Source organism: Aulonocara sp. 'chitande type north' Nkhata Bay, linkage group LG22 (genome assembly GCF_057382095.1).
Source record: "Aulonocara sp. 'chitande type north' Nkhata Bay isolate Kocher_YH1m ecotype deep benthic linkage group LG22, A_spYH_male_GT1.1, whole genome shotgun sequence".
Classification (NCBI taxonomy): domain Eukaryota; kingdom Metazoa; phylum Chordata; class Actinopteri; order Cichliformes; family Cichlidae; genus Aulonocara; species Aulonocara sp. 'chitande type north' Nkhata Bay.
This window is the reverse complement of record NC_141364.1, coordinates 34,030,248-34,055,246: the sequence shown is the minus strand read 5'-3', so window position 1 is coordinate 34,055,246 and position 24,999 is coordinate 34,030,248. Positions and strand designations below refer to the sequence as shown.

The 24,999-nt window shown below is 45.5% G+C and overlaps 2 protein-coding genes across 2 annotated transcripts; one reads left to right on the top strand and one right to left on the bottom strand.

Moving 5' to 3' along the window:
- Positions 1 to 1,303: 1,303 nt before the first annotated feature.
- Positions 1,304 to 24,983, bottom strand: maneal (mannosidase endo-alpha like). Its single transcript, XM_086280811.1, has 5 exons — positions 24,924 to 24,983; positions 17,622 to 18,610; positions 12,439 to 12,548; positions 3,417 to 3,493; positions 1,304 to 2,287 (listed from the first exon to the last, which is right to left on the bottom strand). The coding sequence occupies exons 2-5, from the start codon at positions 18,124 to 18,126 to the stop codon at positions 1,651 to 1,653; spliced, it is 1,329 nt and encodes a 442-aa protein (XP_086136937.1). The 5' UTR covers positions 18,127 to 18,610; positions 24,924 to 24,983; the 3' UTR covers positions 1,304 to 1,650.
- On the top strand, positions 5,288 to 6,435 carry LOC147304538 (uncharacterized). The gene has a single exon (XM_086280812.1). It carries the CDS (start codon positions 5,332 to 5,334, stop codon positions 6,421 to 6,423), a length of 1,092 nt encoding a protein of 363 aa, XP_086136938.1. The 5' UTR covers positions 5,288 to 5,331; the 3' UTR covers positions 6,424 to 6,435.
- Positions 24,984 to 24,999: the final 16 nt, after the last annotated feature.

Here is a 24,999-nt window from a genome sequence, read left to right as displayed (position 1 = left end):
GGCTGCTCATCTAAACTCAGGCAGCTAAAGCATGTCCCAGCTGTCAAACTCACTCCAAACGTAAACATCGATAGTTCTGAGATGTTAGAATGAAGCTGTGATGACTCATCTCTGGCCACTCTGGAGCAGCAGGAACAGAGAACTGCTGCACTGGGGAAACGGCGGCTGGAGACCAAATGATGGCGCTCTGTGCAGCAAAGCCATGATGCTGTCGCTTTGAACACTGACACCAGGTCTGTGCAAATCCCTAATGTAAAGCTGTGTTGCATTTGCAGTGAACTCGGGTTGATTGCAATGTGCTTGCAGTCTATCTGCATTTATATTTTAGATGGCAGTTATTTGGAGACACACTGACAACCACAAGACAACCAGTGAGTGCAATCAGCCGATGATCGCATGTGCTCACCAAGAGTTTGGGGTGTTGCACGCTCTGGATAACTTTTGGTCTCTGACAACCAAAAGCTCAAAGCTCACTGATTCTTCCCTGTCACAAAGAGTTTCTGGTTTCATGTGTCTTTAGTCAATTTAATAAGAAATTAGGTGATTTAAAAAACATCTGGACTGAGCATCTTATTCACGTCACATCTTTCTTAGGCTACGTTCACTCTGCAGGTCTTGATGCTCAAATCTGATTTTTTTGTCTGCTCGTTCACACGACAAATAAAATGCGACAGCAAACGCGCTCTAGTGTGAACGCTCAGAGCGGCCGCGTGCACAAAAGAAGACGTCACACACGACGCTCTGTTTAGACCCAGAGCAACAGGATGTGTGACTGATGGCCTTAATGTAAAGACTTCAGACTTCACGTTTCCCAGTTTTGCTTTAAGTTATAAAGTTTTGTTATTTACATTTGTCCTAATAATGATCCTTACTGCTGTTTCAGAGGAGCGCTGCTTCTAGCTGCAGATTTCTGTCAGAATCTGCAGATTATACAGTACAAAGAAAATGTTCACGTTTCTCCAACGCTGTCTTCCCAGCAGTTTCCCTGGATAGAAGCGTTCACCATGTCGGGCGCTGATAGTTGGCGTCTGTCTTGTGTCGGTGACGTAAAAGACGGATTTAATGCGACGTGACCGTCAAACAGCAGTCGCTTTCTAAAACATCAGATATGTATCGGATTCAGCACCACATACCAAAGTGACCCAGATCGGATTTGAAGATATCGGATTTGTGCCGTTCACACCGTCACACCATGATGGGATAGATGGTCGCAGAGGGTCAGAGAAGTCGGATTTGATGCGCTTTCCCCTGCAGTGTGAACGCAGCCTAAGACCTTTTTCACATCAGCAACTGATTGTCCAACTGTAAACAGACACACAGTTTAATTTGTCACCATGGAAAGACAGGAAAGAACAGTCTGGAGCATTGGATAATACAACATAAACCTCACAGAGTAGTAGAGTTACTGTACACATCCACATGGGTTTAGTAGTCAGAACCACACTACTCACAAAACCAGTGTTAGCTGTTTATCACTGCGACCCTGAAGCACCAACATGTGCATGTCATTATTAACATGTACAAAAATGACAGGCAGTCGAAACAGGAAGAGAGCGCTGAGCGGAAACTTTGTGTGGAGGAACACAGAGGTGTGGCAGCGAGCTCAACATCATGTTGTAGCGATGCTCAGACCGTCCACTCAGCTGACGCTCACATCAGCCACTTGTCCTTCTCTTTGTTGAAGTTCTCTGCCCACTGGCGTGTTAGCTCCAAGTAGTGGTCTGGTTGGTTAGGCTGATAATCTAGATACAAACGGGTCACAGTTTTCTTGGGCGTAGCCTTCTCTATTTGTGTGCCTTCGTGCCACTGGTTGAAGGACGTAATGGTGACGATTTCTGGACGGACAGACAAAGCTGCCTGCAGGGACGTCTCATAGTAACGTCCGTTAACACGGTTCCTGGTGTTATGGTTGTTCCACGGTCGAACGGCAGTATCCACGTACCCGGGACCAACGCTTGGGATGAACAGCAAATTGTTTGCGTCACAGAACGCCTTGATGGCCTTCCAGTTCTGGTGAGACGAGCCAAACGAGAAGCCGTTCGAGGCAAAGTACGTGTACATGCCGTCAAAGCCGCTGGCTAGGATGTCGTATTTGTGACGTTCCTCGACAATGAGTGCAACAAAAATCCCATCGTAAGGCGTGCCTCTAACGCTGCGGGAGCCTTTAGCTGTCAGAAGTTCTGCCCAGGACTCGGGCGGTGTCAGGTAGGAGTCGTAGATGTAAAACAGAGGCAGTACTCGCCCGGTGCTCGACTTGAATTTGTAGAAGGCGCCATGTTTTCCATACCTGAGAAAAATGAGACGTGTTAAGCTGCTGTATTCAGTTCAATCACAACTACACTCGCCTCAAGGTTCTTTATACTGAAAGGTAGATCCTAGAATAATACATACAGAGAAAAACCCAACAATCATATGACCCCCTATGAGCAGCACTTTGGCGACAGTGGGAAGGAAAAACTCCCTTTTAACAGGAAGAAACCTCCGGCAGAACCAGGCTCAGGGAGGGGCGGTTGATGTGATTTATAAGGAGGGCGGTGCCACCAAATGAACGAATCACAGCATGTTTCTGAAGCGTCTTTCTGGTTCACTTTGCAAATATATGTGAGCTGTCTAACATATAAACAGGACAGGAAATCAGACACTTCATGGGTCCTCTGGTCAGCTGATCCAGGGTCAGTACACCAGCCTAGACGCCTATTTTGTCCAAACCTTGTTGTGGCGGGGTGTGGTCTGCGGTGCCGCTGCAGGGGTGTCGGCGGCACCGCGACTTGCACGGCATCTGCAATCACGCCTCAAAAGTCAGTCAGCACGCCTCTGTGCTGACTGTTTAATATTGTCGTTGTTCATGTGTATGTTTGTGTGCGAGCTGAAAAGCTGCAGCCGTGTTCGTAACAACAACTGTGAATAAAGAGGTAGATGCTGCAAAGCATGAACGTGCGGACGGGTCTGCGTCTGATGCCTACACTTTTTTCATGGTGTGTTTAACATGTTGGAGTCTAACACATCATGAGCTTTACTGACTCGAGTTTGTGTCCTAACATGCAGATGGTCATCGCAGCGGTTTTCACACAAATATCGGTGCCAATATTTTTGGGAAATCAAAAGTAAAGGATTTGTACCAATGATCTTATAATATTGCACTTTAAAAACGACTTTCTATGATGCTTGACTTCTGCAAACACTGCAGTACTATGAAACCGCAGAACAAAGGTTTGTTTCAGTCATTTTTAATCAGTTGAAGGAGCAGAAACCTGCTGATCTGTGACAGCACAGTCTGGGCATTTATATTTAATGACTTGTTCCTCATCTATCAGGGTTCATGTTCCATCACATGTGTGGGCTTTTAATGTTAGCACCAACTGACACAGACAGCTTGATCATTCAGAGGTAATGGGACTCACAGAAAAACAGCTTACTTGTCAATAATGTATTTGATGTTGTCATACATGCTCTGGTCCGTCCGGCCCTTGTATGGCTGTATGTGAAAAGCCACCTGTGCATGAACACATGACAATACAGACGTTACTGAAAAGCAGCACCTGAATCCACAAAGACCTGGGAAAGAATAGTTAAAGAGGTGAAAGTGTTTCTTTTCTGTTTCTTATGAACTGCCAGAAAAGAGGAAAGACTGAGTTAGTACCTGTAATCATGGCAGCGAGCTGCAGCATCTCTGCTGTCACTGCGTACCCTCTCTGCAGATACCACATCTTAAACGTGTGTTTGCCTAATTACCAAACTATTTAACATCATGCCAATGCTGTCTGCTGTCCTTGTTTGAAACATTGTAACTGTAGCTGTGCTGTGTTTGATGAACCATGAAAGATGTGCTTTGAACAGTAACAAGTAGCTGCAAAGAGCTGCTGATAAACAGAGGAAGTGTAGTTTGAGTTTAAGTCAGTGGGTAAGTTATTAGTAAAATGTTGGAAACATGCCTGATACATTTATCCTTCTTACAAAACTGCTTTGGTTTCACAAAGACACGACTACAGTGATTATTCTGAAGCAGCTGTTTTACACTAATGTGTCACCACATGTGTTGAGCTCAGGAAACGTGAGGTGGACACAGTGAAGAAAGCTGGCAGAACAAAGTCTGAGCATGCTTTCATTCATGCAGAACATTACCTGCTGATAAACACACAGAAAGAAAAGCAGGGGAGTGTTTCCTCTGTTGTAGAGACAGAAGGATAGAGAACAGCAGGCAGAGCCCAAGTTTCTCTGGCTGCATGCTGAGCATGCTGGGACAGAGAGGGAGGAGCAGCAGACATGGCCTGGACCGTCACCACGTCTGCCAACACAATCAGGTGACTGAGTAACAGCTATAACCTAAACAGAATATGTACCTCTCCACCATAGTGGTATAACTTCATGCCTTCACAGACAGCAGGGTGTTTTGTTCTGTGGCAGGAGTGTGAGCTGACTGATGGATGCTCTCTGTCAGCCTGAAACAACTGTGCTACGCTTGTTTTGCTGCAGGTCTCAAACAGCGAAGCAGGGAGAGAGCTGTCGAGCCGTGAACAGCCCACGCTCGCCGCCCACTCCATCTTTTAAAAAGAGGCTTCAAGGTCTTTATAAACAGTTTCCATAGCAACGTGGTAGCGTTTGGCGCTCAAGCTCAGCTTGTCAACAATCTTGACTGGTTAGAAATGATGCCAGCGAGGCAAGACTGTATTCACTGTGGAAAGGGCTTTGTTTGCTCACATCAGCTTGTTGCAGAGACACATCGGTGTCTCTGCAACAAGAAGAAATGTGAACGAGACAAAAGATGAAGCATGAAGGGCGTCTGCTGCCTGGAACTGTTGTCATTTTTGTAAACTTCCTTTGCCGTCCATCCCCAAAGTTTCTCAGTTGGATTTAGATCAAATCAAATCACTTTTATTGTCACATCACATGTGCAGGTACATTGGTACAGCACATGTGAGTGAAATTCTTGTGTGCGAGCTTCACAAGCAACAGAGTTGTGCAAAAATACAATAACGTAAAACAAGCAAAATACAAGAATGGCTACATCTGAGACTAATAAATATATGTACAATAGTGTATGCATTTCTGGATGTGTATACTAAATATTTTTCTACGTGTGTGTGTGTGTGTGTGTGTGCACATATTTTACAAATTAAATAGAGTAAACAATAAATAAAATATATAAAAATATACAGATCAGAGGAACATGCAGGATGGTCCCAAACAGTGATGTTATTCTCCTGCAAGTAGTCCCTCGTCCTGTGGGCATTGTGTACTGCAGCATTGTCCTGTTGAAAAACCCAGTGATTACCACACAAAACAGTGATAGTGTGGGAAGATGACTACGTTTCTCTTCTCTCCCTTTTCAGGATGAAGGTTGATGGGTGCAGTGACTGCAGGGTGACAGAGGATGATATTCAGGCCAGCCTCAGAAACATCTTTCATTACTGCTTCGGTTGGGTCTTGGGTTTTGGGCAACGGCGGTCTTGTGACTCAGACAAACTACTGACTTTATTTTCAGTGTCGATTGCAAAGAACGTAAACTCAGCCCTGAGTCGTATCACAGGGTCCACGTCCTTGCAATCAGATAGATCCACATCCCCAACAAACTTTGTTGGGATGGTTCACAGTGTAGCGAACATTTTAAAGGACTTTACAAAGACCTTAGCTCCCCCTTTTGGAGATGGTGAGAGTCGCAGCTACAGCATTGTTGACTCGCCAAACTCTGAGGAAGATGACGACTTTAAACCAGAGTCTGCAGAGACTTTTAAAAGCACACAGACTCCAGCTTGTGTAGGTGAGGGAGATGTGGGTAGCGAGGGCAACAGTGATGCATTTCAAATCACTGATGTCCAAAATCTTGACCGTGAGAGTTCAGAGAGTGAAGAAAAATGTAGCGACGCCCCGCAGTGCTCGTCTGGGGCGCTTCCTGCGCCCGCAGAGACCGATACCTTTCTCATATTGTGTCTTGCAAATTTAGTCGCTCACGTTTCTGAGAAAACACAAACAACTGCTGTAAAGCTGAATTTTCAGCAGATAGTGACTGATATAAGAGAGAAGATTGGGGGAGACTTGACTCCTCTAAAAACTGTAAAAAACTTGTACATCATAATGTACAAAGACCTGTGTCGCATATTTGGATCCAAATACGTGCTTCAGTTTGTGATGGAAAAGGGTGACGCGACTTTTGTAGCAGCCGTTGTGGAGCTATTAAAAGCAGAGCTAAAAGCATCGAGCGGCTCCGGTCACGCGCTGAGACGTTTAGAAAGTAACAAAAGCGTTTCTCCAGCCAGTGAGAACAAAACGCAACAATCTGCCAGTGAGGACAACGCACAAAATGGATCCACAGGTTCCCAGAAAGACAGGCCGAGAAACTGTGTCGTTAGGGCCCTCGCTTCTTTTTGTAGATCTTTGAGGAGGCTGTTCAGTTGCTGCATGAGCAGCGAGTCAGAAACAGAGTGATTATCTTCATAATTACTCAATGGATCCAGGTAAGTCAGTCCCAAGAGGTGGATTCTGTTCATGTGGACGTAGCGTTCACAGCGGGAGAAAACGCTGTGAACGCTACGTCCACATGAACAGAATCCACCTTCAGGTACCTTCATAATGTTACAACAGTTACAATCCTCTTTTCAGAACATTTGCAGCCGTTTCAGTGTTTGTAACAAACGCTGTTATTTAACACAGGTTGCGGCAGAAGACCTCCCCTCATCGAGCCCGGTTCTGCCAGAGGTTTCTTCCTGTTAAAGGGAGTTTTTCCTTCCCACCGTCGCCTTGTGCTTGCTCAGAGGGGGTGGTCTGATTGTCAGGGCTTTGTCCCCAAACTGCAGGGTCTTTAAAGGCCTTGCAGTATTGAGTAGACAGTCAGACCAAAGGACAGGGTTGCAAATCTGACTCCATCATATACGGATTTTGAAAGGAGGGTTGTAACAGCAGCAGCTCTGTGGGGCCTCTCACAGTGCAGACATGCACTTTGATCGGACACTCTAAATTACTCACATAATTTTCTTCTTAATTTGGAAATAAAATGAGCAGAAAATGAAACAAATGTGTTTGTCAGATCATTTAATTGTTAAATGTGTATAATGGTTTGTAGTCTCATCAGTCACAATGTAGAGACAATCGCACAAACTCGATTTAGTCAGAGCACTTTGAGTTGGTTTTGTCATTGTAGGTTAAATGTAGATATTTATTCTAGATATTGGGCACAAAGGCGTCCTCAGCTCTGTAACAGAGAGGTGTTGGCTCAGTGTGGAAATGTCCTGATGACATCAGTACTTTTGATTCTAGCCTGACTGATCAAGTTCCAGTTAAAGGGTTTTGACTGTCTTGAGAGACGGCACATTGTAGACAGAGACATATTCATCATCCATCTGTCCATCCATCTTCTATTCATCCATCATCCCTCCATCCATCCGTCCATCCATCCATCATCCCTCCCTCCCTCCATCCACCCGTCCATCCATCCATCCTCCCTCCATCATCCCTTCTTCCATCCATCCGTCCATCATCCCTCCATCCATCCATCTTCTATTCATCCATCATCCCTCCGTCCATCCATCCATCCTCCCTCCATCCATCCACCCTTCCATCCATCCATCCATCATCCATCCGTCCATCCATCGATCCATCATCCCTCCCTCTATCCATCCACCCTTCCATCCATCCATCCATCATCCATCCGTCCATCCATCGATCCATCATCCCTCCCTCTATCCATCCATCTTCTATTCATCCATCATCCCTCCATCCATCCGTCCATCCATCCATCCTCCCTCCATCATCCCTCCCTCCATCCATCCACCCTTCCATCCATCCATCCATCCATCATCCATCCGTCCATCCATCGATCCATCATCCCTCCCTCTATCCATCCATCCATCTTCTATTCATCCATCATCCCTCCATCCATCCGTCCATCCTCCCTCCATCCTTCCGTCCATCCATCCATCCGACCTCCATCATCCCTCCGTCCATCCGTCCATCCATCCATCCATCATCCCTCCATCCATCCATCTTCTATTCATCCATCATCCTTCCCTCCATCCATCCGTCCAACCCTCCTCCGTCCATCATCCCTCTCTCCATCCATCCGTCCATCATCCCTCCGTCCATCCATCCATCATCCCTCCATCCATCCATGCATCCACCCATCCATCATCCCTCCATCCATCTTCTATTCATCCATCATCCCTCCATCCATCTTCTATTCATCCATCATCCCTCCATCCATCCCTCCCTCCATCATCCCTCCCTCCATCCATCCGTCCATCTATCCATCATCCCTCCGTCCATCCATCCATCCTCCCTCCATCATCCCTCCCTCCCTACATCCATGTTCTATTCATTCATCATCCCTCCCTCCGTCCATGCATCCACCCATCCATCCTCCGCTTATCCAATTCAGTGCCGTGAGGGGATGGAAACTTTCCCATCTACCACATTCACACCACAATCACTAATGAACCAAACCCCACTAACTGCATGTGGGTTCTCTCCAGAGTACCTGAAGAGAACCCACACAGACACAGGGAGAACATTCTACACATAAAGGCCCAGCTCAGGGGATGGAGTCTAACTTGGGTGCTGATCACCTAAAGCATCCTATATTCTGCACAAGGCCATTTTTCTTATTGAGGCTTAAAGCTTCATGAAAAGCAGCTGTAGACTGTTTGTCAGTACAGCTTTTATTTTGCCGTTCCAGTTTCCAGACAGTGTCAATGCCAATTTAGCAACATAGCACCCAGCTCAATAGTTAGGAGGTTAGTTAGATTGTGTAACACTGGAGGGGATCCTGTGTCTGTAAAATGTCATTTCTGTGACACGTTCATATAGTGGCAGAGGGGCAGACCGTTTCCTGCTGCGTCTTTTTCATTGCATCACAGGACAAGCAGCTCCCAAACATATGCATATGACATGTGCAGAGAAAGCAAACACAGATAAACTTGTATTTTGTTAGCAGCAGCTCTGGAGCACTGAATCATGAAAGCATTAGTGCTCAGGTCAGCTGTGAGATACACACTGTTGTGTAAGTCTGACTAACACTCACAAAGAGACCCAGTTCTCAAACTAAGACTTCCATATAAGGAAGCATGAAAAGTAGACCAAGAGAAAGCTTTTCTGTCCTCCACACGGGGCTCTGCTCATTTTGCCACTGCTGTCTCGAGCACCTTCAACATTTAATGGCTTTATGGTATCTGACAGCCGCTAGTGCTAAAGGAGCTCTGACCTTGTTTCAGTTGGAGCTGAGAAAGAGAAAAGCTGAGACATGTCTGAGAGGTGAATGCCAGCCTCTGATGGCAGCGCAGTAAAGAGGAAGCTCCTTCAGTGACCTCCAGCACAATGCTTTGCAAGAAAGCTGCTAAAGGTGGACACAACAGACCTGAGGCAAAAAGACACAGCTGAGGACAACCTTGCTATGATGACACGCAAGGAGGAGATACAAGCATCTGGTGATGTTTGCCGAAAAGTCAACAAATGAAAACGAGCACTCGCTCATTAAACTCGTATGACAGCTGGACTGTAAATGGTAATGATGGCGAAGGAGGGCTTTAAGCAGCCGATGCACCCGAGATCATGCAGTTAAAGGTTAGGCTGTAGTTCTTATTTCTGTTAAAGTGTAAAAGCAAAGTTCAAGTAAAACGGCTCATTTTGTGCTTTCATTTGACTGATGTTGTCTAATACTGTTGCAGTGTAATGCTTCTCACTGCCAGCACTGGCTGCTTGCTGCTGGAACATTGTGGCACACTTTGGATGAGGAGGTCTACATCGCTGACAGTAACTCCTGAGAAAAGGAGGACGGACTCTTCATTTTGCTAATAAATAAATGCTACTGACTGCAAGCTATAATCACCAATACAATGTTCAGTAGTCTTTAAATTATGGACAGGCAGCAGTCAATATTAGAAAGCCTCGAAAGGACAAAATTATATACATGTTTTTTATATGTCGTTTGCACAAAAAACCAAAACAAACAAACAAATAAAGGACTAACTCTTCGTACAGTGCAATAAATGAATTTTCAATAAAAGCTGTAAATTTGTAGTCTCGGATAGATTTTACAGGTTATTATGGGTGAACATAGGCGCCAAACTCTGAAATGAATAAAGACTATATTTTGTTAAATCTCAATTGTGGGTCACGTAAAAGCCATGGCCACAATAAAACCTGATGACACTCCGCCTGTGTTGGGAGGGAGAACCTAACTAGGCCCTCTGACTGCAGAAAACATGCTTTTCACACACGGTTTACCTGCAAGCTACTGTTTGTGGAGTGAACGCTGAAAAACTGGACTTTCAAGAACAGACGGAGGGAAAACTGACGAGCACACTGAGGCAAACCTAGCAAACACAAAGCAGTTCACAGTGGTTCACATATATGCTTTGTGTAGGAATACCTCAAAGATCTTCAACAGCATGTTATAATATATATGATCAATGAATACACAAGTGAATTTTACTTTGTAATTCTCTGTTAGCACAGCAGGCTCATCCCCCAGTGTGCGAGCGTCTAAGAGCAGTATATGCAGTGACACGTTCACAGTGAAATACACAGTGTTGGGGAGTAACAGAGTACATGTACCGCCGTTACGTATTTAAAATACAAAATATGAGTAACTGTATTCAGTTACAGTTACCGTTTAAAAAGGTGGTATTCAGAATACAGTTACTTTGCTGAAATAAATGGATTACACAGCGGTCTTCTCCTGTTTCATATGTTCGGCTATGTCCTCTCTGTTTTTGGTTTCCAGCTGGTGGAAACCCAAACAAACACACATTAAGAGGCTCTAATGTCTGTGCCTCAGTCTCAGGCCCACGTCACCTCTACTCGCGGCCGCATAATGACGTGAAGAAACATTTTTTAAAATAATTATCCAAAAATGATTTAATATGAAGGCAACAGGCAGAGTGTTACAGGCATCGCCCTGAAGAGTGTAGCCTGATGGGCAGTGAAGCCCAGCTGTGAGTAAGCTGTTAAGACTCGACTGTACGCCGTGTTCCTGTTTCCTCTGAAACAATAAGCTCCGTATGAGCAGCCTTTCAACGCCTCTCTCTGTCTCTCACTAGCAAAGTTGACCCAGACAACAAAGTGAAGCTAGTTTTCGGCTACGAGCCGACACGAACCCGACGTATTAGTCAGAGGCCCCTTTACTACGGCTCGGAGCCGCGGACCTGATTTCTATACGAGATCACTGCAAAAATGGCGAGTAACCTTCAGTAATAGTAATAAATCACAGCAACATTCATGTAGCTGTAAAAAGCATGATAATATATTAATTAAGTAATCCAAATTATTCAGAATCAGTTACTCTCATTGAGTAACGTAACAGAGTACGTAACAGAATACATTTTGGGGCATGTAATCTGTAATCTGTAGTGGAGTACATCATATCTTTATTCTCTTCCCCCTCCTGCCCCCCCCCCTCTTTCTTAAATAGATAACTATCATATCTGATATCATATCTCACAGTACAATAATATTGAATGGGTTGCATTGTTGTATTTTGTCATGTTTCTCAGGTCTTTGTCTGAATTTCTACGAACATTATTGCTAAGGATTGTCTTATTGCATTGGAGTCACACTGGGTTAAATATGTACACTTGGGTTTTAAGGGGTATTTATTATTTTCTTCTTTTTTTGGGTTGTATGGAAGCCCCAAACGCAATTTCATTGTTCTTGACAATGACAATAAATAAATACTTCTACTACATTTTAAAAGTAACCTTCCCAACACTGGAAATACCTAATCAACAAAATCAATGTCACAGCTGAATTCTTCACTCACACTGCGTTTCTGCAGATACTAGTTTGAGGTATTCGAGTATTTCAGTATATTCGATGTGTAACACCTGTTCTATGTTCAAGGTAACCGGAGTTGCTTTTGGCTCTTTGGCGAGTGACAGAATGCGGGCCATTAATGTTTGGGTACAAAAAGAAAACCTTTTAAAATTATCTGTCACTCTGACCACGTCCAATATTTCTGCACCTACAGACACTGAAATGTGTTTCTAAACCTTCTCAGCTGCATATACGTATATCTGTGTACGTATATGCAACTACGTAAATACTTAGAGTATGTAAGTACTCTTACTTTTAGCATGTTTGTCATTATTCTGTGCCTCCATATTTATAAATCATGATATAAATCACATTATAGATACAGGACTTGTACAGTGTATCCTCAGCCTTGATACTTATCTGGAAGACTCTAAAAGACTCTAAAAGTCTTCTAAAGTCTTCTAGACTCTAACCCCTCTACACGTTCATCAATTCTTTTTATTAAGTGTTATCTTTCTGCTCTTCAGGTTGATGATGTCTAAATAATCACAAAGTCAAAGTGTGACCACAAAGCTGATTTTTAAGAGATTCAAATCAATACTGTTCTTAACATTAACAGTCAGGAAACACTGGCAAGCCATCTAGAAATTCAGTAAATCGTCAGAAAGGGGAAAACATACCGGTTGTCTCACCAGTTACCTTGATGCTGTGCCTGTGGGCAGCGTCCATAACGGTAGGAACGAGGTCCTCTGTGGGCTCCCCGTGGTCGTCCCCCACCCCTGGAGGATACCAGGACAAAACCAGCACTCCTTCAAAGACAGCAAAGCAAAAGGAAAGGAGGATGAAGACTGTACAGTTAGCTCTCACTGTAGTGAATGAGATTCAGACAAGCGAAAAACAGGCGATATCAGAACTTCCAGTCAGTGCTCCTGTAACAAACCCACAGCAGACCCGGGTGCACGTTCATGGTTTGCAGCATATTTTATTAATGCTTTGACGGTTGCTGTACATCCACACACAGAGCTGCAGCTCAACATAACAACAACCACTATCACAGCACCCGGTGCAATACTTAAGTCGGCAGGGCACGATTGCGGATGCCGTGCAGGTGCGTCCGCCTTCCCTGCACAGCACTGCAGGCAATGCCCCGCCACATACCCCCATTGCCCAACTGAGGCCAGGGAGCCATCCGGCCAAACCTACTCCCCTCCCTCCGTGAGCGGGAGAGGGAAAATCGGCCCGGAGCGACAGCGTCCCCACCCCTGGTCCAGCAACAGGGAGGTGTGAGTTCAGGTGCCAGCGCCGCTGGTCCGGTGGTTGGCCGTGTGCAAGCAGTCACCCCGCGGTGTGTGTCGTGAACGGCAACCTTGAGTTGTAATAAAGTATGCTGCCAAGCGTGAACATGCACCCGGGTCTGCTGTGGGTTTGTTACAGCAATGCTGAAACCCAGGACGGGGACACAGCAGACCCGCGGGCCAGCCGGAGCTGACCCAGATGGTGGCAACATAGCAGGAGCAGGCGGCAGTGTTGTGGTGCTGGCAGGAAGAACTGGAGGACCTGGTTGAGCGCCGCACGCAGAGGATCGCGAGTCTGGCAGCTCAGATGCAGTCCTGGCCAACATGGCCACCACCCCCACTGGTTGCGACCAGCCAGGACCTGCCACCGCACCCATCCCCACTCCTGGGGTGGGAGCGGCTTGTACCCGGCTGGGGCCTGCGCCTGTTCCTGCTCCCCGGAGGAGGGCCACCGAGCAACCACTGGGTCCACCAACAGCTTACCCAACTGCTCAGCCCGAGTTGGAGGTCAGTGCACGGAGAGCGCGGGAGGAACCTGCCAAGCCGTCGCAGGAAGAGGAGGCGGAGCGTGAGGATCCGTGCCTGCTGGTTGAGGAGGAGGAGAAAGGGGAGGAGCTGCGCGAGGGTTTGAGCCTGCTTGCAGAGGAGGTGCGTGAGGGTCCGCACCTGACAGAGGTGGAGGAGCTGCTCCTAGTGGTGTGCGATACTCCATATTTTGGTATCGATCCCATATCAAGTACATAAGGGCCAGTATCGCCGATACTCAATAAATAAGGTGGATACGCCATTGAATTGCTAAATCTCAATTTATTTTTATGACCTTAAGTGTTTTTTGTGATGTTTCCTTTTTCATTATTAAATAGTTAAAACCCAGGACATAATTAGGACAAAGTAGAAATTATTGTGGCTGCTCTGCGATGCCAGGGCAGGTGAGATGGACTCACCTGCACCGCGTCTACAATCACGCCTCTCTGGCTTAAAACCTGTGCTCTGCTTGTGTTGTTGTTGATGGTGATGTGTACGGCTGGCAGCGGGAGAGCTGCAGCAGAATGTACTGTAGCCGTGCCACACAGCCGTGTGATCATTGTAAGAATAAATGATGCTGTGAAGCATGAAAATGCCATCGGGTCTGCCGTGGCGGTTTAGTTATCTTTTTCTTTTTTTAATAAAAATGTTACAATAAATTGCGCAAACCAGTTAAAAAATCTAAACAAGCACTGTTGAGAAACTATAATACAAAATTTACAATTAAAATTCTCAACAACAATAAGAGCTGATAAAAATATAAATAATATGTAAACAACTTAACAACCCCCAACGCGTCTAAGGCACGTCACGTGACAGCGCACCATCTAAACACAAGAGGTAGGAGGGGAGCAAAGTGTGCCTGCTCTGCGCTGACACAGGTGCAGCGAGTCGCTGGCTGTTTCGTCTTTGCCAAAACGACAGCACCGCAAACAAGAGCGGAACTTAAAGAATCGATCTCACCAGGCTAGTATCGATCCGCCAACTTGGCATTGGTATAATCGATATTTGGATCCGCCCACCACTAGCTGCTCCAGCCGGGAGCAGCGGAAGAGGAGGAGCCTGCTCGGCCGGAGGGCGTGCCGTGCGACTGCCCCGCCAAGTCTGAGGGCGGCATGCTGGCCAGACCGGCCTCATCTCCACCAGAGGCCGGCGCGCCAATTGATCCTACGTCAGCCCAGCCGCCTGTGAGCCGCGACCACCTGCCATGCGACCAACCTCCGGACCAGCTTCGCCAGCGCCGCTGGAGCCGCGGGCGACCACCTGAACTCACACCTGAACTCACACCCCCCTGTCACCGGACCTGGAGCTGGGGACGCCGACGGTCTCTCTCCCGCTCGCGGGGGGAGGGGATTAGGTTTGGCCGGATGGCTCCCTGGCCTCAGTCGGGCGATGGGGGTATGTGGCGGGCGTGGATTGCGGTTCCGTGTATCCGCAATCATGCCCCCCCCCGACTTAGACTACGTCCACACTAGCCCGGATAGATTTGAAAACGGCGTTTTCGTCTGAAAACGTTTGGCATCCACACAGTCGGCCCAAAACGCTTACGTTCCAGTCCTGCGCAAAAACGAGCGAGAATTAAAGAAAAGCTATCTGGAGCACGTACAAACTGATATTCATCTTTTTTAGGGCTGTCAAAATTGAGAGCAATCAAAACAACTGCCGTATAATGCACTCCGCTATCTTTGTTTAATTGGCCACATGACTGCATCACATGACCAACATGCGTCATCGTTTTCGAAAGTCTGCGTTTTCGTGTGTCCACACTGCGACGGGGCAGCTCCGTTTTGAAATGTGTGCGTTTTCGAGAGCGGCGTCTCGGGAGGCCAAAACGGAGAGAAAACGATGTGTTTTCGTTTAAAAACGCATTAGTGTGGACTAGGGCTGCCACGATTTGTCGACTAGTCACGATTACGTCGACTATCAAAATCGTCGACGACTGATTTAATAGTCGACGCGTCGTTTGAAGCTTTGTAAGATCACAAAAGACGCAGGAATAATAGCAGGATTTAAGAGTGTAATAACGGACTGAAACAGAAGATGGCAGCACTGCATGTACAAGGATGCCAGCTGCCGTTAAACCCCGAAGAAGAAGAAGCAGCTGTGTCCCAGAATTCATAGCGCGGCCCAGCTCAGTTTCCAACAATGGCGGCAGCTAGTTAGTTTTAATGTTACTCTTATTATTCTTTCTGGGTCACAAAATAAACCTTTAACATATTTTCAGGTAAGAATGTAGCTGTGTAAACCTCAAATATCTGCTCAGTTTATCAGGACACCGCATATTTTCAAAAGCGCTCCGACGTTTTCGGAGACGTCTGTTACCCACTAGCTCGATAGCTAGCCGGGGGCTAGGTCACTAGAGCCGTGAGAACACCGGACTCCCGGCAAATCGTTTTCAAACCCACCGCCGTCTTTCGCGACTCAGGTTAAATATATATGAGTCACTTAGATAACTTAAAATGTTATTGTTTGGCTTTTTTTTTTTTTTTAGTATTTTATTTGTTCCTGAGTAAATCGGTTTGTCTGAGATTAAAGTTACAGTTTTTACACAGCTGAATAAACGTCAAGCAGACAGCTGATTATCAGAAGTGTGAGATGCTGGAGAATATACTCCGGTGTCCTGTTATATTTTAGATAGCAAGGAGTTTATTAAACTTTACCGAAACAATCTGCAAATTTCATTAAAATTGAATAAACTATCATCTTGTCTTTATTTTTAGTTAGCACCTTAAACGCTTAAAGCTGTAAGCTAATGATAGTTATATAAGCTGTAGTTTTACGTCCAGTGGATGATGATCTGATTAGTCGACTAATCGCAAAAATAATCGGTGACTAGTCGACTATCAAAATAATCGTTTGTGGCAGCGCTAGTGTGGACGTAGCCTTAAATATTGTACTGGGTCCTGTGTTCAGGTTGTTGGTTGTGTTGAGCTTGCAGCGGGTGTGCTGTGAACTGCAACCTTTGAGTTGTAATAAAGGGCGATCGTGGCTCAAGAGTTTGGAGTTTGTCTTGTAATCGGAAGGTTGCCGGTTCGAGCCCCGGCTCCGACAGTCTCGGTCCTTGTGTCCTTGGGCAAGACGCTTCACCCGTTGCCTACTGGTGGTGGTCAGAGGGCCCGGTAGCGCCAGTGTCCGGCAGCCTCGCCTCTGTCAGTGCGCCCCAGGGTAGCTGTGGCTACACTGTAGTGTAGTGTAGCCACTGTATACACTATACACTGTAGTGATTGTGTATAGTGTAAAGCGCTTTGGGGTCCTTAGGACCAAGTAAAGCTTGCTTTACTTGGGGTCCTTGGGCAGACCCGGGTGCTGTGGGTTTGTTCCAGTTCCTTACTTATATGATATGATCACAAGTTTACAAACCTGGGGTCAACCATCCAAAGCAACGCACGGTGCACAAGAGAAATGAAGACGGTGGAGATTTGTGACAGAAGGAGAGCAGCGAGAGTGAAACAAGGTTTACCAGATGGAAGTGAGAGACTGTGGCACTGATGCAAATACAGGAGGCTCGCCTGAAGATGCTCAAATTTACACATGTTGGTTTGCTTTTTTTATTTTAATTAGAGGGAACTTTCTGTAATATTGATGAAACAATATTTACCATGTAGATCTCCTGATCAGACACTGGTGTTTTATCACCATCTCTAAGCAAACTTGTTATCTTGAAGTTTTGCATGTTTGCATAGAGTCAGTGTGTTCATCCATCCATGTGGAAGAGGCATTTTATTTAGAAAGTGCAGCCTGTGAACACGGTGCCCCTCTAACATACTCCCACAGCCCCACAGGACTAGTGCTGCAGACCAAACGGACCGAGATACGCGTGAATAAACCTGATCAGCAGCGTTATGGTGCATATTCATGCATAGTAAATGAAACTGCATTCTTCTAGTTCACCGTGAATAGAGGACAACACTGTTTTACTCTTCACAGCACTGGAAACTTTATATTTTACATTTAATCTGGATACTTTTAGTTATGATAGTTCAACATGAACATGCTTCGTTGCATTCAAAGAGCCGAGACTCTGTCACATACACACAGAGCCAATGTTGCAACAGTGCTTACCCGCTGCGGCCGCTTCTATCTGGGCCATGTGTGACTCTAGCACCTTCGGGTCCCTCGAGCTGTAGGGTCCCAGCTCGGGGTAGAAACTCGAGGCAATGTCATCCGGAGGCGTGTGCTTTCCTTGAGCATGGCTGGCTGCGATCTTTGGGTCCCAGTGTGGCACCAGCACGTGATCCCAGTGGATGTACTTGTTGTCCACGCTGGGAGAGCCGTACCACAGGTAGTAGAAGATGTGGACGTCGTAGAATATGCTGTACTCCCGGTCCGATCTGGTGAAAACCACCTTCGTGTCGCTGCTGCTCATGTGGAACTGACCTGGGGAAACCACCACGTCTTTCACATCCAGCCGCCTCCTCTCTGACCTCTCCCCGATGAAATCCATACCAGGAGCCAGGTCCGAAAAGCCGTCGCTGGGTTTCAGCGTCCTCAGGCCCATCATGGTCCCAAAAATGAAGAGCGTGAAGAGGAAAAGCGCCACCAGCGCTTTCCTGCGCAGCCGAGTCATCGTCGCTGTCCGTGGTTCTGCCGCAGGAAGAACACGCGATCCAGAAGCCAGCGAGGGGCCGACACTGGTTCTCCTCAACGCCAGCCAGCCATCCTCTCACAGCGTGAACGGGAACAGAGCGGAAACAGGAATGAACGCATTTAGGAGCAGCAGCTGGTGCGTAATGGAGTCTGCGGAACGAAGGATAGCCACTCTGCTTTCACTCCTCAAACCAGGACCCGGGGACATTTTGCTCGATGCTGCTGCAACAGAGCGCCTCCTGCTCGGCCATCACGCTCTCACTGGCGATTCACATCCTCTGCTCTCCGTAGCAAAAACACCGTTCCTCCGTCTCCACTGACAACACAAGCAGTCCGCTCACAGAGGAGCCTCGTTACCTTTGTATTGCATCCAGCCGATGCTCGGCGCTCTCCGCCTGCCTCTCTCTCCTCCGCCGAGCTCCTGCTGCTGCTCCTCCGGTCAGAGACGGGAAAGTGCTCCGGTTCTGTCCCCAAACCGTAAAACAATCAAAGAGAAAAACGAACCTTTTATTTGACCACACAAATAAAAGACGACAGAATGGAGCGTTTGTTTCTTCAGTACTAGCAGCACGGAGACGAGATCAAGCCCGACCGGAAAGACGTGTATGGGGGGCGACCAGTGGGCGACAGAAGCAGGAGGTGGAGCCAAATGATTCTTTACAATAAGAAGACATTTCTCCAGAGGAAGTGTGGCCTGTAGATGTGTTGGCACGTTTGTAGATATGAGCTACGTTTGGATAGAAAACACCTTTGTGAGGACTGATTAAAAATACTCCCAAAACACAATTTTTGCTGAACACAAAGGTTATACTGTACTCAGTTTGTAGTGTTGCTTGTGTAGTGCCGTGTGTCTGGGGCTCACAGTCCGAGCTTTCTCCAGAGGTCAGCTCCAGGATTGACATCTGGACCCGGCTAAGTGTGGCTAACACTGGAGCTCGGTGCAGGTGTGAGCAGTGCTCAGAATTTCAAATCGTTTCAGGCCACAAACACCTGACTGCTTATTAACGGTGCCATGGTCCCTGGAGCTCAGGCCCAGGGTTTCTTTTAGTTTTCTGAGCTTTCTCCTAAACACAGATGGTTAGTTGTTGCCTAATCTCCACTATCCCTAACAGGCAGTAACATATAAGGACTAAACACACGAACACGTGACTTGGCTCTAAGCTGTCAAGTTAAAAGCCATTAAAAACAAATTACAGCAGCCACAAGTGTATAATGACCTCATCCTGCTCTCCCTGTCAGCAAAGCAGCAGCCTGGTGATCTGTGAATGAAAGCATGTCACTAAGTATTTTAAATAAATGTGGTATCTTGGAGGGAATATTGCTCCCAGTTGAACAAAATCCTTATTTTAGATGACCTGTCTCCAGGTTAGGGTTCAGCCTCACAGGTAGGCCCACTACGAGTTTCTGATGGGAGTGAAACATAAAGTTAGTAGTTAGTGTTGCTTAGTATCAAGCTCCTCATTGACCAAGCAAAACATCCTGTCTGGGCTCTTCATCAGCAGGATATAATACCAAATCAATCTTCCTTCAGCTGAAACACACACATCTCTGTGTTCAAACATAAAGAGGCTTCGGTTACCTGCAGCTGTGCTTTCAACCGACCGAGGTTTCACCTCTCACATTATTTCCCCCGTTTTATTTTGGTAATTCTGTCTTTTTTCTTTATTGCATGTAGTTTTACGTCACCCGTGTGTTGTTATTGTGATTCTGTTCATGTGCCTCGTGTTCCCCAGCTGCTGATTTCCCTGGTTAATATTTCAGTTTTGGTTTTTTGATGCCACCAGGAGACGTAGTTAGCAGACTTTGAGCTTCATCAGCTGCAGCCAGTGGCTCTTTCACTGCTGGAGAGAAGTGTTGAACTGAAGCTGTGGCTCTCCCCAGATTACGAGCCGATCTTCAGGGGGCTGGCCATGAAGGCCCTAGGAGACAACGTTAGAAAAGCAAGGACAGGGGACGTATCAGAGGACCGCGGCGCTGCTATTCAAATACACTTTATTAAGCACGACCACGGACATACAAGCAGAAGTTTTGCCATTGTTCCAGCCTGAGGATTAAACTGCACAGGAGTCACTACATCACTGTGGTTGTTACTGACTTTCTCTGTTATGCTGGGCTTGAAGTTACCATGGTGATTTAGTCAAATAACCAGGTTTGTGAGTTTGAGCTTGACTTGTATCACAGTAACACATTAATCTTGTTTGAATGAATCCAAGCACAGCTCATACTGACCGTGGTGGCGACTTGGACGTGATGTAACTGACGTCATGTGTTCATCTCAGTTTTTATTGATCAAATTCTAAATTCTGTTGTGACTGTGGACAAAATAACTGCTTGCTGTGTTATTTCCGTTGTGCTGAATGTGTTGGACACATCAGTCACTTCCCCTCGTTGACCCAAACAATACCTTTTGTATTTTAGGCTGTCGTTTTGATTTCACGGCCCACAGTTGTTCTGATATGTTTTTGCCTTAATTTCCTCTCCAGCTGTTACAGTTAAGAAGAACTAGTGCTGCTAGGCAACTAGTTATCCAACACTTTACCTTTTAAGCTAAAGCCTTTAAGGACAGAGACGGTCACTTTTAACTGCTCATTAATGGCTTTCAGCCCTGCTCTATAGAAAAGTAAATGTGTCATATCAGCAACACAAAGCCATAATAGGAACGAGGTGATGTTTTCATAATGACGTCACGGCTGCGACGTGTGAAGTGCAGAGAAGGACTTAACTTTATTTACAGAGTGGCAAAACCAAACACAAACAAGAGCTAAACATAGGCTACACTGAAAACCCTAAACTGAGAGCACGACATGCAGAAAGCTACACAGTAATGACACAGACAGACCAACAACAAGCAGGAGAACACACAGGGCTTAAATACACACAGGAGCAATCAGGGAAACACAGCTGGGAGAAATCAGAGCTGATGAGACAAGAGGGAAGCAAAACCACACAGGACAGGGACTATCAAAGTAAAACAGGAAATACAACAGGTATGCACAGACACCAGCTCAACACTAAAGCAACAGACATGGCAACAGGGAGAGAACAGAGCCGTGGGACAGACACAGAGACACAGAACAGAAACCAAACTCTGAGGAGGAAATCCTAAGAAGAATGAAACACAACATAATAATCATCAGAACCAAAACCAGTCCACAGGCTCAGGACCACACATCAGCCATCATGTCATAAGATGACATTTCTTTTTCTCCTAAATGGAGAAAAATGCACAAATGAACATTAAAAAAAAGAGAGAAAAACATATTAAAACTGATGTTTTTTTCATTACACGTAACTGTGAATATGGATAACGTATGGTATGATGTATGATTGATCACTTTGTTATGGAAGTTTGTTTTCACCACTGACAAAAATATTTTTGTCGTTCATGAGTCAGAATTATTATTCCAAAATTGTGATTTTCTCAGTTATGAACTATATTTGGAGAAATTTGACATAGTAAATCAGCATTTTGAGATAAAAATCTGAAATTATAGCTGCAAAAATGCTGTTTATTTATTTATTAACAGAAAGAAGTTTTCATACTTTCTTGCTCAAAAATCTGTTACTGGTTTCAAAAAGTCAAATGACAGAGAAATATTTGAATAAATGGCATCTGTGCTTTTAAATCCTTGGAGTAAAGCGACAGTAATAATTTGTAATGATTTCATGATCAACAAGATAAGATGTGACCATCAAAGAAATCCTTAAACAGACTGAGACTTCATCTAAAAGCCAAAGCTGCAAGTATTCTGCCCTCTTGTGGGGGAATTTAATAATACCACAGATGGGATTTTCAGCTGTTGAGCAGGTTACCACAGACTACCATATGAAACTGCACTAAACCTAATAAACCTACCTTGAAATTCAGGGTGCGTTTGATAATGTAGTACAATCATAGTCAAAGGTTTTGAGAACGACACAAGTTATCACAAAGTTTGCTGGCAATCTGCATGTACAGCAGAATATTATCACGAGTGATCGAATGCGTGCATGTGTTTCATCTTTGCCATGAAAATGAACATACTCCTATAAAACCCATTTCCACTGCCACAGATGGACTCTGACATCATTAGTGATCCTCTCATTAACGCAGGTGAGTGTTGATAAGAACATGGCTGGAAATCACGCAGAGTTTAGATGTTCTTCCTTTGTGAACTGGTCAGTAGTTTAATCATCAGACAATTAGTGCGAGGGTCCCTGCAGGTGTCTGCATGCTTGCCTGTTTTTCTGACCGCACTGGTTTGTCTGTGGAGACCATTTGGGCGTCCTCCAACTTTAAGCAGACTGCTTGGCTGTTGGGTCTCCAGCTGTCAGTGTTTGTGTCCACAATGGAGTGTAATCAAGCCCTTAGAATAGCAGACTGGATGCTTTAAATGGAGGGTAGTGTTTGAAATCATCGTCCGTCCTTTGTTAACCATAGTTACCTGCAAGGAAACATGAGCAGTCATCCTTGCTTTGCATAAAACGATACTGCTGCTAGTAGAAGTTCAGTTGTTGTGAAGAAGGCTTTCGTGTCCAGCAAGCACTGTCTGCTAAAGGTAATTCAGCTTCAGCATCGGGGCACTACCAGTGCAGAACGTGGTCAGGAATGCAGCAGGCAGGGGTGAGGACATCTGCGTGCACAGTGAAGCAAAGGCTTTTGGAGGATGGTCTTTTTTCAAGCAGGCCAAAGAAGTCGCAACAAAAACATGGAGGACAGACTGGCCTTTTCTCTGTTTGGGGCATCCAGAAACATGACTGTGCAGAGAGGAGAAGGTGGAGTGCTACAATCAGTCCTGCATCATGCCAACAGTAAAACACCCTGCTACCATTCATGTGAGGGCTTGCTTCCCATCCAAGGGAGTTGACTCACAATTTTGCCATGAAGAACACAGCCACAAATAAAGACTAAAACACCCTCTGAGAGCAACTTCTCCCAGCCATCCAAGCAACTCCCAATCCCCCGGAGGTCCCCGTTTCCTCCTCAGCCACCGGCCAGGCTTCCTGATGCATTCCATCTCCACTGCTGCTGGCGTTTTGTCTGGTCTCCTGGCAGACTCGCTTTCTCCATCGATGCAGGTCTCTTCCAGTAAATCGTCTCCTCAGATCTCCTGCCAAGCCTCACGTCTTCTAGTGCTGGCCTCCAGGGTTCCTTCACCTATGTCGCTGGCTACCTGGTCAGCCTCCAGAGTTGCTCTGTCTATGTCTAATACATTAAAGTATTTACTAATTTTACATTTTTATTATTTATTATGGGCAGCATGAGCATGGTGGTGCAGAGTTTACCACCGTCACCTCTCAGAAAGTACTGGCTTCAGATCCACACTGGGGCCTTTTTGTATGGACTTTGTATTGTTCCCCCCGGATACTCTGGCTTCCTACCATAGTCCAAAGACATGTATGGGTTAGGTGAATTAGTGAATCTAAATGGACTGTAAATGTAAATGTGCACATGAATGGTTATGTGTCTCTATCCTTGTGACAGGCCAAGTTGTGATGCTACACAACTTCAAAAGCATCTCCAAAACTGCAGCTCTTGTGAGATGTTGTCAGTCTGCAGTGTTCAGGATCTATCAAAGGGGTCCAAGTAAGGAACAGTGGTGAACCAGCGACAGGGTTATGGGTGGCCAAGCCTCAGTCATGCACAGCTGTCCCGCTCTTATTCACACATGTATTTTATTTGGCTTCTACTGACTTTCGTTATTCTTGTCTCCAGAGCATACCTCCACCTCTCCAGCTTCTCTTCCAGCTCCTCTCAGATCACAGCATCATCTGCAAACATCATAGTCCCTTCATACCCAACCTCATCGGTCAACCTGCTCATCACCACTGCAAACAAGGGCGGGCTCAAAACTGACCCTTGTAATCTCATGTCCACCTTGAACACATCTCTCACTCCCACTGCACACCTTACTACTGTCTTGCTGTCCTCATACTTCCCTGGCACTCCCGACTTCCTCCTGCAGTACCAAAGTGCCTCTCTTACCCTATTATATGTTTTCTTTAGATGTATAAAGAGACCTCTATATTTGCAGCACCGCCCTGCGTCAGCAAACTCAAAGCAAACATCACACCTGTAGTGCTTTTTCTTCGCATGAAGCAATTATATCAATTGCACAATGTCCACCCTAGAATACTGAATACTGGGCAGCTGGTATAGGTTTGTTCATATGTTTCGTTTTAGGATTTTCATCGTGTGTTTTCTGTGAGCGTGTTACTGAAATCAGGCAAATAGGTTTGTCTATCATCCAAGCATCAGTATCTGTATTTGAGAAAGAATTACAGGTGATATTTGGATAGCGGGTCCACTACATTAGATTACATAAACTTGTACAGGTGTGTATGGAAGAGGATTAGTGCCACTGGAAATAGAAAAAAGTGGGGGAGTCCTTTTTTTTAAAGAATTCTGAGCAAAAAAATCCCAATCCTCTTCTGCAGGTGTGCACGGCATTTTGTTCACTACGTGTTCTCATTTCACTGACTGAATAATGCTAATCAAATGTGCTAGCTATAATAGGAAGTTTGCATTTTAAAAATACACGTGCCTTTTGCCATCTTTGAGTCAGGATTTAATTTCAATTCCTAAAGTACAAGTGTTTAGTTTAATACAAAACAAACAAATAAAAAATCCACACAAAAATGACTAAAAAAGTCACCAAACAGAGAAAGTAAGCAACTCTTAGAATATAAAGCAAAGCAGAATTTTTTGATGCAACAAGACTTAATGAAGAACTAATCAGCTATTTCTCTGCATGTACTTAATTTTTTTTTTCATAAAACATGTTTAGAAAAACATACCCTCGCCCGTCAACGTTCCTCCACCTCCTGGTTATTGAGTCTCCATTATAAAAAAGCATCTACGGGAATTTTAATT